Genomic DNA, 16,207 nt, shown 5'->3' on the forward strand with positions numbered 1-16,207 from the left:
TAGTGCTTGGGCAAACAACTAAATATGCACCTCTTGGGGTCCCCAGGACCGAGTTTGGGAAACGCTGGGTTAATGCCTCCAGGGTTCAAAGGTACAAATCTGTTGATCAACTAGGCAGAAAGAAACAAGTTACATAGACAATGACACACTGACTGACGATAACGCTCTTAAACACGAAGGACACATTGAGAGGCGTTAGTGTGTTCACTGTATAACAGTCAGCAGCCTGAAGTGGGCTGGCAGACATGGTGAATCAGAATATAGTTAGGAATTCAGGAAATGGAATTGTGTTCAATACTGTAAGTTCCATGGAGCTAGCCAATATCAGAAGATGTCAGTATGTTTGTGCATACAGTAAATCATTGTGATAAAATGAAGACCCCCTTTAGGAAAACCCAAAAGAACATGACCAAATAAACAAAAACACACATCTATACTAAGACTGCTCATAATATAATGTAGCTATTAAAGACAAAGGGTGATGTAAGGTTTTGTAGTGCAAGTCTTAGGCGATAAAAAAAGTATATTAACCAACACACGGTTGTGCATGGTTTGAAAACACTTGAATTAACATGATCATTTAACAATCATTTCATCAGTTGCATCTTGAATGCACCAACATTTATTCTAGACAGTACGTCCACCCACATGATGCATACATATTTTAGCTATCAAGTCACTTCAGAGCATTCCTCAAACACAAGGGCAAATATTCTCTGTATAATGACGACACAACCAACAGCCTTCTGCTGTTGATACTTGACTTATAAGATTACATGGTGAGGAATTCAGCTCAGTAAAACCTCGTCTGAGGAGACTGACCCAGAGAGACCAATGCAAACCGTCTCCATCAGTGGAGGCTGGTGGGAGGAGCTATAGGAAAACGGACTCATTGTAATGGCTGGAATGGAATAAATGGAACATTATCAAACACATTAAACATATGGAAACCACATTTGACTTCGTTCCATTTATTTCAATCCGCCATTCCAATGAGCCCGTCCCCCTATAGTTCCTTCCACCAGCCTGCACTGGTCTCCATCCAATACAACAGAGGCACAGACAAAGTTAAGTTACATAAATCTTTCATAATATAGAGCAAATGTGATAAAGTTTAAAATAAAATGTGAGACTGTGGGATACTTCCACACAAGCCTGTATTACCCTTATATATTATTACCCTTATAGTTATTTTCCATGTGTTGTGCTGTTGAACATAGACTACAGCGCCACCCAAGGGACACTATTATTACTACACCTACAGCTTGGACTGAGTCCTCAGCTGTGCTCCAAATGCGAAAGCAAAGACAGGTTGCAAATGGTAAAAACACAACATCCAGCTCTCAACAAACCTTCCTTTAAAGGGGCAATCAGCAGTTGCTACCATCATTTTTGGATTTATAAATTATTGATATGTACCTATTGATTCTTGAAGAATATAACTTACAAAAGCCTCATGAGCAAAGCACAACTGTCATACCCAAACAGAAACCAAAATATAATATTTTTGACTCCAATGGTTGTAAACAAAGTAAATGTAAACAAACACTGTATAGCCTAAAAACATGGTTAAAACTATCATTTTGATATAATGGATGGTCAGTCCTTGCATCCATAACTCTGTCTTTGAATTTGAGTGGTCATATTTCTCCAGTCCTTCCCCCCAGCTTTTAACCGTAACAACAGTGGGGTGAAAGCTTTGCTATTGTTTCAACTGCTGATAGCCACTTTACATTACACAAAACATTCCCCAAACATTCTGTAAACACTGAAGTCTTATTGTTGTCTAACCAATGAGATATTAGTACTGTTGGCAATGAAAGATGAAAACACATGGACATCATCTTTAGTCACCTATTGGGAGAACATGGAATTTCTGTCTTTACAGTATGCCTTAACATTATATCATAACCCATATCATAACATTACACAATAAAGGATAACACTCCAGACAAACATACCTTAGTATGAAACGTGTTACAACGTGAGTAACAGTTCCCAAAACAATACTGAGACTTGCAGATCAGTGGATCTCAGTACCATGGTAAAATAGAGGCCAAATTGAAGATTTTATAATTACAATTATGTTAGAGAGGGGAACATCCAATTGGGTGATTGATTGCTTGATTGATTGACTGACACACAGAGATAGGGAGTGATGTATGTGTCCAGCAGAACGTCCATGATGGAGATGCAGACGCACAGTGGGGTTGAGGGGTGTGGGGCTCCTCTCATCTCTTCCCCAACTCCCTCTTTCAATCCCTCTATTTTCACTCGTCTCCCTTCATCTTCATCTGCGCCTGCATCTGGGAAATCATCTGCTGCATTCGCCTCAGCTACAGAGAGAAGAGAAGGAAACAGACAGTTGAGTGAAACAAATACTAGAGACTATCAGTCATTCCAAACACGACAAATTGTATCCATTGTAAAAAGATAATACAATGAGCCACATAACTTTTTGAGAGCCTTAATGTAAAACTTTTTTTTTTACACAATAGAAAATATATCCATCTAGTGGTTGTGGATAAGACTTCAAGTGGAACATTTGACTTCACTCAATCGGGGTAAAATGGACTCCAACTCATTTTCACAGTTGGGTAGGGGTGTGTGACTGAATAATAGATTTACTTTCATATTTAAATCTACATGAAACCAGGTTTGTACTCTATAGAACTCTGTGTGTTGCAAACTGAAGAAATGCGATCAAACGTAACACTTTGCTAAACTGATCTGGTATCCCAAGCTGCTTTTCTACAGGAATGTGGGTCTGTGACTCTGTTTATAGGGTTACATCCCTAATTTGGTACTTGTGTTGTTAAAAACTACACCACTACAAGTGCAAACACTTTAAGGCACTTCAGAATTCAGCAAACAATGTGCCAATCTAAAGAATATTAGGCTGTTTGAATGAAAACCTCTTAACATCAGTTATTGAACATAAACCTTGAACACATAGTGTAGCTTCTTGCTAGCTGAATACCAGTGCTCTCAGAACCATGTTGTGGAGTTGATAACATTATTTGAAGGTGCTGAATGGGTGAGATGAGAATCTGTTCCATTTGGGGTTAGAGTATCATGTGGACATTGTGTTTAAAACAGAGCCACTACCGGTTATGCATTCAGATGTATTCAGATTGTTTTTATGCACATTACTAACAGATGTATTTCACTTGATTGTGATTTAGACTGAACTTTACTTTATGGTGACCCCCCCCCCTTGCGGTGATTTGTCTCCTACATTATCCTATTTTAAAATTACAATTCGGCAGAACAAACAACCCCAAATTAGTTTGTGTCCTGTGCTGGGTTTATTTTTGCCAGGCTACATATACAGTTGAAGTCAGAAGTTTACATACACTTAGGTTGGAGTCATTAAAACTCGTTTTTCAACCACTCCACAATTTCTTGTTAACAAACTATAGTTTTGGCAAGTTGGTTAGGACATCTACTTTGTGCATGACACAAGTAATTCTTCCAATAATTGTTTACAGACAGATTATTTCACTTATAATTCACTGTATCGCAAGTTGACTGTGCCTTTAAGCAGCTTGGAAAATTCCAGAAAATTATGTCATGGCTTCAGAAGCTTCTGATAGGCTAATTCACATCGTTTTAATCAATTGGAGGTTTACCTGTGGATGTATTTCAAGGCCTACCTTCAAACCCAGTGCCTCTTTGTTTGACATCATGGCAAAATCAAAAGAAATCAGGCAAGACCTCAGATTTTTTTTTAAAGACCTCCACAAGTCTGGTTCATCCTTGGGAGCAATTTCCAAACGCCTGAAGGTACCACATTCATCTGTACAAACAATAGTACTCAAGTATAAACACCAAGGGTCCACACAGCTGTCATACCGCTCAGGAAGGAGACGTGTTCTGTCTCCTAGAGATTAACGTACTTTTGTGCGAAAAGTGCAAATCAATCCCAGAACAACAGCAAAGGACCTTGTGAAGATGCTGGAGGAAACAGGTGTATCTATATCCACAGTAAAACGAGTCCTACATCGACATAACCTGAAAGGCCGCTCAGCAAGGAAGAGGCCACTGCTCCAAAACCACCATAAAAAAAGCCAGACTACGGTTTGCAACTGCATATGGGGACAAAGATTGTACTTTTTGGAGAAATGTCCTCTGGTCTGATGAAACAAAAATAGAACTGTTTGGCCATAATGACCATCGTTATGTTTGGAGGAAAAAGGGGGAGGCTTGCAAGCCGAAGAACACAATCCCAACCGTGAAGCACGGGGATGGCAGCATCATGTTGTGGGGGTGCTTTGCTGCAGGAGGGACTGGTGCACTTCACAAAATAGATGGCGTCATGAGGAAGGACAATTATGTGCATATAGTGTAGCAACATTTCAAGACATCAGTCAGGAAGTTAAAGCTTGGTCGCAAATGGATCTTCCAAATGGACAATAACCCGGACGATTACCACATGGAAGAACATTTTGACTATAGTAGCAAAGTAAGGTCCAAAAACAGATTTTTACCAAGTCAAATGAATGTATTGTGTTAAAGTTTTCATGATGCTTGTATCTAAACCAAAGTAGATAATTTAAAGATTGTTCTATACATCAGTTGGGGTCTCTATAATCTTCAATATGAGGTCATAAACCTAGCATGAAAGTGCATCCTTGTAGCTGTGTGTGCTACTATAGTCAAAATGTTTGCCTTGGGGTAAGTTGAGCCAATGGCCATGGGATAAGTTGGGCAAATTGAAGGGCATAATGCATGGCATTATCTCTGGGATATGAAGTAAAAACAGGACCTGTGTTTAAAAAAGTACAAAGTGTTAGGTGTTAAGCCTGTTTAAAATATGCTTAAAATCGTTAAAAGACAAAAAAGCGATTGTGATTGTGTTGAATTCTGTTTGTAAATTAAGATAGACATGGTTTTAAAAAGGTAGAGGTAATATTTTATTCAGTACATAAATTTGTAGGCGGTTTAACGTACCCTGTCCCGTGGCTCAACTTACCCCATTAATTTATTACCTAGGACCTAGTTAACCCTATGAGAGCATCCTAGGACCTAGTTAACCCTATGAGAGCATCCTAGGACCTAGTTAACCCTATGAGAGCATCCTAGGACCTAGTTAACCCTATGAGAGCATCCTAGGACCTAGTTAACCCTATGAGAGCATCCTAGGACCTAGTTAACCCTATGAGAGCATCCAGTGCTGCAGTAGCTACTCACCTCAGCCTCCTTCTGCAGGAGAATCTGGTCTTTGTCCATCATATCCTCCTCCACAGCTCTGTAGGGAATGTTTAAGGGAACATATTAACTACTGTAATATGTTAGAGTAGTATCAGCCCAGACAGAGTGTGTGTGAGAGAGAGAAACACTGCAGATAGGAGACTGACCTGCCAGGTCTCTTCAGTCTCTCTGAACGGAAGTTCTCGTAGTGCAGGTCCTGAGTGACCTCTTGGAGGTCCTGCATGTGGGTGCTGGAAACACACACAACCATCACACATTTCAATATCACAATTTGGCTTGTGCAAACCCCCATAAAACCCACTGGACTAGACTACTACACTGTGCAACAGATGGACAGACTTGAAGTTCTGTGTTCAACCACTAAGTGGCAGTATAGTAATACATATCCAACATAAGAGCATAAGAGCATGCATAGATTACTTTTACATTTACTCTAAATCAGGGGTACGCCAAATAAAAATGTGATTCACATTGTTTTTCTCTCCACATTTTCAAACATTTACATTTTCCAACAGGGCTATACATTTGGGTGAGGTTTTTTTCTCGCCTGAGTAGCCTCGTTTTATAGTACTACACCTGCACCTGTCGACAACACAAGTTGTTCTGCTTCCACGAGTACATCCAATGCTAGCATCAGTAATTCTACATTTGTTGTTAGCCCAGCTAGCATGGACACTGACAGTTGTGAATCTGACACAGCCGAAGAGCTACTGCCTCCTTACCCGGGAAAGCCCCGAACAACCGACGGGGATGTTGGACCATCGAAGAGGCACAAATAAGATGAGAGCTACATTGATTTGGGTTTCACTTATATTGGGAGTAGTGCCTCCCCTCAGCCACAGTGTGTTGTATGTGCAAAAGTACTGCCTCACAACTCAATGAAACCTTCACTGTTGCGCAGACATTTAGAAACAAAACATGCCAATTTGAAAAATAAGCCACGGGACTTTTTTGAGCGAGAATTAAGACGGCTTTCAAGTAGTAAGACATGTACAAAAGCAACAGATGTATATGATGTATACATCTGTATATGATATGATGGTACCAAGTGGCTAGGACAGGCAAGCCCCATACTATTGTGGAGGACTTAATTCTTCCTGCTGCCATGGATATGGCTGGAACAATGTTGGGGGAAAAGGCCAAGAAAACTACACAGACAACGTCTTCATCAAACAACACTGTTTCACGACGTATCAGTGACATGGCAGGAGATGTTTCGAAAACAATTACTGCCTCGCATACAAACCAGTGAATTCTATGCGTTACAGCTAGATGAGTCAACAGACATTGTGTGCAAAAGGCATGAAGAGTTAGGCAATAAATAGGCCATAGGAGTGAATAATTACAATTTAGCAGATTAACACTGGAGTGATAAATGATCAGGTGAACATGTGCAGGTAGAGATACTGGTGTGCAAAAGAGCAGAAAAGTAAATAAAATAAAACAGTATGGGGATGAGGTAGGTAAATTGGGTGGGCTATATACTGATGGACTATGTACAGCTGCAGCGATCGGTTAGCTGCTCAGATAGCAGATGTTTAAGTTGGTGAGGGAGAGAAAAGACTCCAACTTCAGAGATTTTTGCAATTCGTTCCAGTCGCAGGCAGCAGAGAACTGGAAGGAAAGGCGGCCAAAAGAGGTTTTGGCTATAGGGATGATCAGTGAGATACACCTGCTGGAGCGCGTGCTACGGATGGGTGTTGCCATTGTGACCAGTGAACTGAGATAAGGCGGAGCGTTACCTAGCATAGACTTGTAGATGACCTGGAGCCAGTGGGTCTGGCCGAACATGTAGCGAGGGCCAGCCGACTAGAGCATACAGGTCGCAGTGGTGGGTGGTATAAGGTGCTTTAGTAACAAAACGGATGGCACTTTGATAAACTGCATCCAGTTTGCTGAGTAGAGTATTGGAAGCTATTTTGTAGATGACATCGCCGAAGTCGAGGATCGGTAGGATAGTCAGTTTTACTAGGGTAAGTTTTGCGGCGTGAGTGAAGGAGGCTTTGTTGCGAAATAGAAAGCCGATTCTAGATTTGATTTTGGATTGGAGATGTTTGATATGAGTCTGGAAGGAGAGTTTTCAGTCTAGCCAGACACCTAGGTACTTATAGATGTCCACATATTCTAGGTCGGAACCATCCAGGGTGGTGATGACGTGTGGGTGCAGGCAGCGAACGGTTGAAAAGCGTGCATTTGGTTTTACTAGCGTTAAGAGCAGTTGGAGGCCACGGAAGGAGTGTTGTATGGCATTGAAGCTTGTTTGGAGGTTAGATAGCACAGTGTCCAAGGAAGGGCCAGAAGTATACAGAATGGTGTCGTCTGCGTAGAGGTGGATCAGGGAATCACCCGCAGCAAGAGCAACATCATTTGATATATACAGAGAAAAGAGTCGGCCCGAGAATTGAACCCTGGGGGGTCAATTAAGGAAAACTTCTTCTGGAAACCAGGAGAGGATATTTTTTAAGTACTGGACAGCTTTGTGACATCAAATGGACTTTGGTGGTCAAGATGTGTTAGTAACTGTACTGATGGCGCAAAAGCCAGTGGAGTGGTAACGCGCGCGCAAGCAGTTACTCCCGATGCCACTTGAGTACAAAGCAGAATTCACCGAGAGGCTCTTGCTGCCAAGGGAATGCCTGACAGCTTGAAAGATGTTTCGGACACTACAGTGAAAATGGTTCACCTTGTTAAAACAAGGCCCCTGAACTCTTGTGTATTTTCTGCACTATGCAATGATATGGGCAGCGACTATGTAACACTTTTACAACATACAGAAAAGTCCGCTGGTTATCAAGGGGCAAAGTTTTGACAGGAGCTTAAAGTTTTTTTTACTGACCATAATTTTCACTTGTCTGACCGCTTGCATTATGACGAGTTTCTCACACGACTGGCCCGTCTGAGTGATGTTTTTTCTCGCCTGAATGATCTGAATCTAGGATTACAGGGACTCTCTGCAACTATATTCAATGTGTGGGACAAATTGAGGCTATGATTAAGAAGTTGGCGCTCTTCTCTGTCTGCATTAACAAGGACAACACACAGGTCTTTCCATCATTGTATGATTTGTATGCAAATGAAGTCAAACTTACAGACAATGTCAAATGTGATATAGCAAAGCACCGGAGTGAGTTGGGTGCGCAATTACGCAGGTACATTTCCGAAATGGATGACACAAACAACTGTATTTGTTATCCCTTTCATGCCCTGCCTCCAGTACACTTACCGATATCTGAACAAGAGAGCCTCATCGAAATTGCAAGAAGCGGTTCTGTGAAAATGGAATTTAATCAGAAACCACTGCCAGATTTCTGGATTGGGCTGCGCTCAGAGTACCCTGCTTTGGCAAATTGCACTGTTAAGACACTGATGCCCTTTACAACCACGTACCTATGTGAGAGTGGATTCTCGGCCCTCATTAGCATGAAAACTAAATACAGGCACAGACAATAAGGTTTTATATGTAAGATGGTTAAATAAAGAGCAAAATGATTGATTATTATTGTATTATTATTTGTGCCCTTGTCCTATAAGAGCTCTTTGTCACTTCCCAGGAGACGTGTTGTAACAAAAACTCACACTCATTCGTATGTTTAATAAATGTATTGTATAGTGTGTGTGTGGCATGCTTACAATGATGGCAAAAAACAACATTTGAGAGTGCACTGACCCTGGTGCTCGAGGGGGTACGCAGCTGGAGGTTGAATGTTTGAAGGGGTACGCATTGCATTGTCATGGTGACTTACACAAGCATGGTGCGTAGTTTGAGGAAGTCGTTGTGCTCGGGGTTCTCCACCTCTACGACCCCCCAGGGGTACAGACGGCCTCTGATCTTCTTTCCTTTCACCTCAATCAGCTGGTTTGAACCAATCACAGAAAACGGAATGCTCGCCTGAGAGAGGGAGACAGAGGGGGAGGAGTAGAGAGACATGGATGCAAGGGCAAGGAAAACAAGGGGATAGAAAGAGGATACAGAGTGGGAGGAGTGTGAAAACAGAGGGATGCAGAGATAGAGGGATCAGGGAAGGAGAGATAGGTGGAGAAGAGAATAGGAGAATGATGGTTATTGAAGATGAGTGGAATCTACTAGAGCAGGGGTGTCCAACTCATTCCATGGAGGGCCTAGTGCTACTTTTAGTTTTTTCCTTTCAATTAAAATCAGTGACCTTAATTCATCAATCAAGTACAAGGGAGGAGCAAAAACCCACAGACACTCTGTACGTACCAGAGTAAGTAAAAATGACCGGATCGTTTACGTTTAACATAAAGCCCATTCAAAAGATCAACGGGTCAGTTTCAATAGTATGATTCTCACCCATTCTAAAAACCCAGTGGTTAAGAGAAAAATGACATAACAGTGGTTCTACATCACTCCCAGTCTCATTCAGTAATGGTGTTTCTCCCTGAGTTTCTTTCTCTTAGTTGGTGTTAGTATTTTTACATCCCAAATGTCACCCTATTCCCTTTATAGTGCACTACTTTCTTTTGACTAGGGTTCTTAGAACTCTGGTCAAAAGTAGTGCATTATATAGGGAGTAGTGTGCCATTTGGGATGCAGCCTTTCTGTGTGTGTCGTACCTTCAGTATTCGTGTCTGCTCCTTGAACTCCTCATCCTCATCTGAGTCAGCGTCTGGCAGTTGGTAGATCCTGATGCCATGCTCTGCAATCTCATCTAGGATCTACCAATACAGAAACACACAGGATCAATACAGTCTTAACCCCGCTGTGACCTTATGACCTCTCACATTTCCTCAGGTCAATCCCCATCCGCTTCCCAGAGGAATAACTTGTCCCTAGGCGTTGATCTAAGGTCAGTGTTGCAATCTGTGCCTAAGGGAAACCTGTACCCGGAGGCCGGAGCCGCTCCCCCCAGCCCAGCAGCAATCCCTCTCATCTGAACCTTGCCGTTTTGGATGGCTGTCATGTTGGGCTGAGAGACAATCAATCTCACAGTAGGACATGAACATGTCTGTTAGTCAGGCCTCTCCTCCCTGTTCTCGCTCTCCTCTCTTCTGTGTCACTGTTTCAGACATGGCCCAGCCTCCATGACAGGAGTGGGATTCTGGACATGCCATTTCTCTCTCCCTCTTGTTACTTCTAGTTTTACCCACTTACCCCGGAGGAGCAGGGGGGGTGTCTAACAGTCATAAGAAAACTTATCCCCTCTCCTTTGTTCAACCCCCAGCGGTGAAGCAACAACACAAAGGCCTTTCTTCACCAGTATCTAGGGGACAGATGGAAATATTTATTATTTTATAAATCAAAAGGTGTATTTTTCTGTTTTCTCAAGAGCAAAATTGAATTAGCAATGCATGAGTGTTGCATAAAGTGTTGTTTTCCTGACATTTTTGGGGACTTTCATGTAATCTATAAAGGACAGTATGGGGAGAGGCAGGCGTCCAGGATGTGAGAGCACATTTTTCCTATAGAGCAAGCCACTGTTCCAGCTCCTGTTATGGCTGTGGGTTGTTTTCTCAGCACGCTCAGAGCAGAGTGTGTGTGATAGGGTCTGTGTGGGGAGTGGAGGGTATTGTTAAGGACCACATCTGAAAGCAAACAGACTTACGGGACCCGGAGGAGAGCGTGGCACAGGACCAGACCCTCTCCCCATCGCACACACATGCAAGTTCCCACACAGAACAGACAAGTATCAGTTTGGTGGGATAGGACTGGGAGTTGAGGAACATGACACAGAGGGGCAAAAAAAAAGGATTAGACAACAGCAGGAAAAAAGTAACAAACACAACAACTGGTTATGTAAATCCACAGCTATGAGGAAAATGAAGAAACATGCAGAAAAACATGTTTTTGAATGTATCAGAGACAGGAGGGATACAGAAGTAGCATCCTGCACAACCACAGATACGACAAACAATACACTCAACAACTAACTATCATAACACAAGGATGAGAAGCGATATCAGTGGGAGAATTACGAGAGGGCTGGAGTCGCATCTAAAGTTAGAAATTCACCTAAAAACAGAATGTTAAGACATGGAATCCAACCACTCAATAGGTGTTTGGACATGTTTCCCAACCTGCTTAACCTAATAACTATTTACCTGGAATTTACACTACCATCTAATTACAGCAGCCTGACTTAACCAACCACACCTGTAATCATTAGCTTCAGCAGTGATAGGTGTTCATACCACTGCCTGGTCTAAATCGGACAAATAGAACACACACAACCGATGCCATGTCAATTCTAGTTTTTTATCCTATTTATATATCTTAACACATTAAAGCAGGGATCATCAACTAGATTCAGTCACGGGATGATTTTTTCTTGAGCAGATTGTCAGGGGTCCGGAACATAATTCCAAGTCATTTGTAGACGCAAAATGACTGCAAGAAGCCCAAACAGAAATACAATTTGGCTAAAACATTAGCAATTTCAAACCTTGCTTACATTTATATACGATCACATAAACTGAGTGTACAAAACATTAGGAACACCTGCTCTTTCCATGACAGACTGACCAGGTGAAAGCTATGATCCCTTATTGATGTCACCTGTTAAATCCACTTCAATCAGTGTAGATGAAGGGAAGGAGAGGTTAATTAAGGAGTTTTAAGCCTTGAGACAGTTGAGCTATGGATTATGTATGTGTGTCATTCAGAGGGTGAATGGGCACGACAACAGATTGAAGTGCCTTTGAACGGGGTATGGTAGTAGGTGCCAGACGCACCGGTTTGAGTGTGACAAGAACTGCAACGCTGCTGGGTTTTTCATGCTCAACAGTTTCCGGCGTGTATCAAAAAAGGTCCACCACCCAAAGGACATCCAGCCAACTTGACAACTGTGAGAAGCATTGGAGTCTACATGGGCCAGCAACCCTTTGGAACGCTTTCAAGTCCATGCCCTGACAAAATGAGGCTGTTCTGAGGGCAAAAGGGGGTGCAACTCAATATTAGGGAGGTGTTCCTCATGTTTTGTCTCTCTCTCTCTATTATGTGTGGGAATACTTTGGAACATATTTCCTTAAATAAAATCACTTGGAGCTGATTTGCTGGTGTTTTTACAGTCTTTCATGTCCAACAATAAAAAATGAATATATGTAACAGTGCCTTCAAAAGCATTCATACCCCTTCACTTATTCCACATTTTGTTGTGTTACAGCCTGAATTCAAAATTGATTCAATATTTTCTCATCCATCTACACACAGTACCCCATAATGACAAAGTGAAAACATATTTTTAGAAATTTTAGCAAATGAATTGAAAATGAAATACAAAAACATCTAATTTACATAAGTATTCACACCCCTGAGTCAATACATGTTAGAATCTCCTTTGGCAGCGATTATAGCTGTGAGTCTTTCTGGGTAAGTCTCTAAGAGCTTTGCACACCTGGATTGTACATTTATTTTATTTTTTTATGTTCCAAGCTCTGCCAAGTTGGTTGTTGATCATTGCTATTTTCAGCCATTTTCAAGTCTTGCCATAGATTTTCAAGCCGATATAAGTCAAAACTGTAATTAGGCCACTCAGGAACAATCAATGTTATCTTGGTAACAACTCCAGTGTATATCTGGACTATTGATTTAGGTTATTGTCCTGCTGGAAGGTGAATTTGAAAACAGACTGAACCAGGTTTTCCTCTAGGATCTTGCCTGTTGTTAGCTCCATTTCCATTTATCCCAATAAACTGTCCTAGTCCTTGCCAATGACACGCATACACATAACATGATGCAGCCACCACCATGCTTGAAAACATGAAGAGTGGTACTCGGTGACACATTGTGTTGGATTTGCCCCAAATGTAACACTTTGTATTCAGAACATAAAGTACATTTCTGCCACATTTTTTGCAGTTTTACTTATTTCCTTTCTTAGTGCCTTATTGCAAACAGGATGCATGTTTTGGAATATTTGTATTCTGTACAGCCTTCCTTCTTTTCATTTAGGCTAGTATTGTGGTGTAACTACAATATTGTTGATCCATCCTCAGTTTTCTCCCATCACAGCCATTAAACTCTAATAGTTTTAAGGTCACCATTGGCCTAATGGTGAAATCCCTGAGCGGTTTCCTTGCTCTCCGGCAACTGAGTTAGGAAGGACGCTGTATCTTTGTAGTGACTGTGTGTATTGATATACCATGCTCAACTGGATATTCAATGTCTGCTTTTTTTTTTATACTCATCTAGCAATCGGTGCCCTTCTCTGCAAAGCATTGGAAAACCTACCTGGTCTTTGTGGTTGAATCTGTGTTTGAAATGTATTGCTTGTCTGAGGGACCTTACAGATAATTGTATACGTGGGGTACAGATAGTGCTAAAAAAAATTATGTTAAACAGTATTATTGCACACAGTCAGTCCATGCAACTTATTATGTGACTTGTTTAGCAAATTTGTACTCCTGAACTTATTAAGGCTTGCCATAACAACGGGATTGAATACATCTTTACTAAAGACATTTCAGCTTTTCATTTTTAATTCATTTATAAAAATCCCTAAAAACATATTTCCACTTTGACATTATGGGATATTGTGTGTAGGCCAGTGACACAAAATCTTAACCATGCTCTTACACCAGCCTCTTTCTGTCTAGCTAGCCTGCTGATTACAGTTCCGTGCTGTAATTGGCAGAGAGAAAGGGAATACTGGGCCCATTTTTTGACCCTCTGCCTCGCTCTCTTAGTCTCTCTCAGTCTCTCTCGCTCTCTTAGTCTCTCTCTCAGTCTCTCTCGCTCTCAGTCTCTCTCTCAGTCTCTCTCGCTCTCTTAGTCTCTCTCTCAGTCTCTCTCTCGCTGTGTTTGAGTTGGCAGGTCAGGTCTCTGGTAACAATGGCACAAAGGGCTCTTCCTCAGTATTAATTAGAAAAGTGAGAGCCTCTGATTTGAAGGCTTAATTTGTTTTGATACGTGTTATCTAATGACTGTGTGTTAGTGAAGGCTAGTGGAGGTGGAAAGATTCCCCTTGGGGGTAGTAAACGATAAGGGTGGGGAGAGACATTCTTACTTTATGGGGTATTATGGAGGCAGTGGATATGAGAAGATTAAAAACAATGCTTGTTTCCCAAATGGCATCCTATTCCCCATATAGTGCACTACTTCTGACCTGAGCCCCATATGCAACAATACAATACAAAATAATTGAGTTCCTTTAGCATCACATCCAATAATAGCACTCTTCTATATTTAATATAGGGACAGAGGGAACATTGAGTCATTTAGGTCAAGTAAGCCTCCAACCACACTAACAGAAGCAATATGCCTGTTTCTCACTACAAACCCCTTATTACAAGGGGTTACACCAGCGAATAACACAATACAATAATATTTTCATATGGTTTACTCATAAACATAAGCTCAAAGTAAACAGTATGAAAACACCCATAACGGAGTATGACTATCATAGCCACAAACACACAGCTGGGTTAAGTGTTACTTCAACACATTACACCTAGCTACAGTACGAGTACAAATGGCCACAGACCATAAGTGTTTGTAGCTAAAACAGTACCATTATGGCACCCTATTTCCTATGGGCTCTGGTCAAATGTTGTGCACTATAAAGGGCATAGGGTACCATTTGGGAGTTATCCTGTGTAATCAGTTACAGACCACAGCTCTGTCTGTCCCCCTGGCACTGCTCCTGGTCTGACTCAGCAGAAACAGCCTGTTCAGGTCTGTCATTGTGGACTGTTTGTCCCCACTAAACAACTAGTCCACCAGGGAACAATACTTGGAAGTGGAAATATACACTGAAGCAAAGTCTAATGAAATCAACAATGCAAAGCGAAAAAGCTCAATGAGAAAAACAATGGAATGGCATCTTATCGACCCGGGGCGAGGAGGGCAAGGCATTGGGAGCCCAGAGAGCTCACCAAGTCTATGCTGGGAAAACCTTGATATAAGCTTTATGTAACATTACAGACCAAAGCCTCTTGAGCCACTGTAAAAAACCTATCCAATACACAATGATATTGACAACAACATAATAATAACATAATAGAACAGATTAATAATAACAACAAATTGATTATTGTTTTGTTTTACCACTGACTGGGCTCACACACATTACACATCTAACGTGGGAGTCAGTGGGTGGACAAAACGCTGACTCCTTGTTAGATTCCACTAGGTCCCTCACTCAAAAACAACTTTAATTCAAAACTGAACTTGTTAACTTTATATCCAAAATGATTTAGCTTTTCCAGGAAATGTCTTGAGACTAACCCTCCTGCTGCCCCCATGGAGTCAGCGGGTGTGACAGAGCCCCAACAATACTCACTCTGAGGGGAGCAGACTGAGAGTGTTAGACCCCAACACCACCCCCTCCACACACACCTCTCTCTCTCTCTGCAGCCCCAGCTCTTGGGCTGAAATAAATCTGGCGTCAGATGGACAGCAGAGGAGAGAGAGAGCGAGAGTGTGTGTGTGGGGAGAGGAGAGGTGGAGCGAGATGGCCAGGGAGAGGGTGCCCCACCCTTTCAACATTACAGAACTAGCCTCTCTGACTCCCTGTCCCTGCTTCATCAATAGCACCCATGGACCCTTACCCCTGGGCCTAGGAAGCTCCAGGTAATTCTGTAGGAATCATACACTCAGTCATAGGGCTCTGGTTAAAAGTATTGCACTATATAGGGAATAGGATACCATCTGGGACACATCCTCATACAGACATTCTGATTCCTGCACCATACTCTAGCTGCCCAGACAGTAATGTACTGTAGCATGCAGGTGTACAGGTGCCCAGGCTAACAGAGCTCCTCACAGCTCTGCCTTGGAAAACAAAGTAGCTTTCTTATTTCTTTCAGATTAGAAATGAAAGAGGTGAAGCAACGAGTGACTCGTTCTGAAAGAGCACTTAAACAAAGACATCAAATCGGCATTCCTGACCTAGTCACTGGACCATTAGAGCCGAGGTCCTTCCTGTAATTACTGTACCAGGCAGACTGGACAGGCCCTGGTGGGTCTGCCCAGCCAGGGGGCATGGGAGTGGAGGGGTGGGGGGCAGACAGTTACCAAGGTAACTGGTGGGATTAA

General features: G+C 42.0%; 1 protein-coding gene across 1 annotated transcript in view; it reads right to left on the minus strand.

The window, feature by feature from the left end:
- Positions 1-185: 185 nt before the first annotated feature.
- The window catches only part of LOC109881293 (septin-2), a 46,785-nt gene continuing 30,763 nt past the window's right edge, over positions 186-16,207 (minus strand). Inside the window, exons 8-12 of the mRNA XM_020473456.2 lie at positions 9,790-9,891; positions 8,958-9,103; positions 5,361-5,444; positions 5,194-5,251; positions 186-2,336 (exon numbers count right to left, since the gene is read on the minus strand). Of these exons, the coding sequence (XP_020329045.1) occupies positions 2,271-2,336; positions 5,194-5,251; positions 5,361-5,444; positions 8,958-9,103; positions 9,790-9,891 (456 nt within the window). The 3' untranslated portion in view covers positions 186-2,270. The remainder of the gene's footprint in view (positions 2,337-5,193; positions 5,252-5,360; positions 5,445-8,957; positions 9,104-9,789; positions 9,892-16,207) is intronic.

This window comes from Oncorhynchus kisutch, linkage group LG3 (genome assembly GCF_002021735.2).
Source record: "Oncorhynchus kisutch isolate 150728-3 linkage group LG3, Okis_V2, whole genome shotgun sequence".
Classification (NCBI taxonomy): domain Eukaryota; kingdom Metazoa; phylum Chordata; class Actinopteri; order Salmoniformes; family Salmonidae; genus Oncorhynchus; species Oncorhynchus kisutch.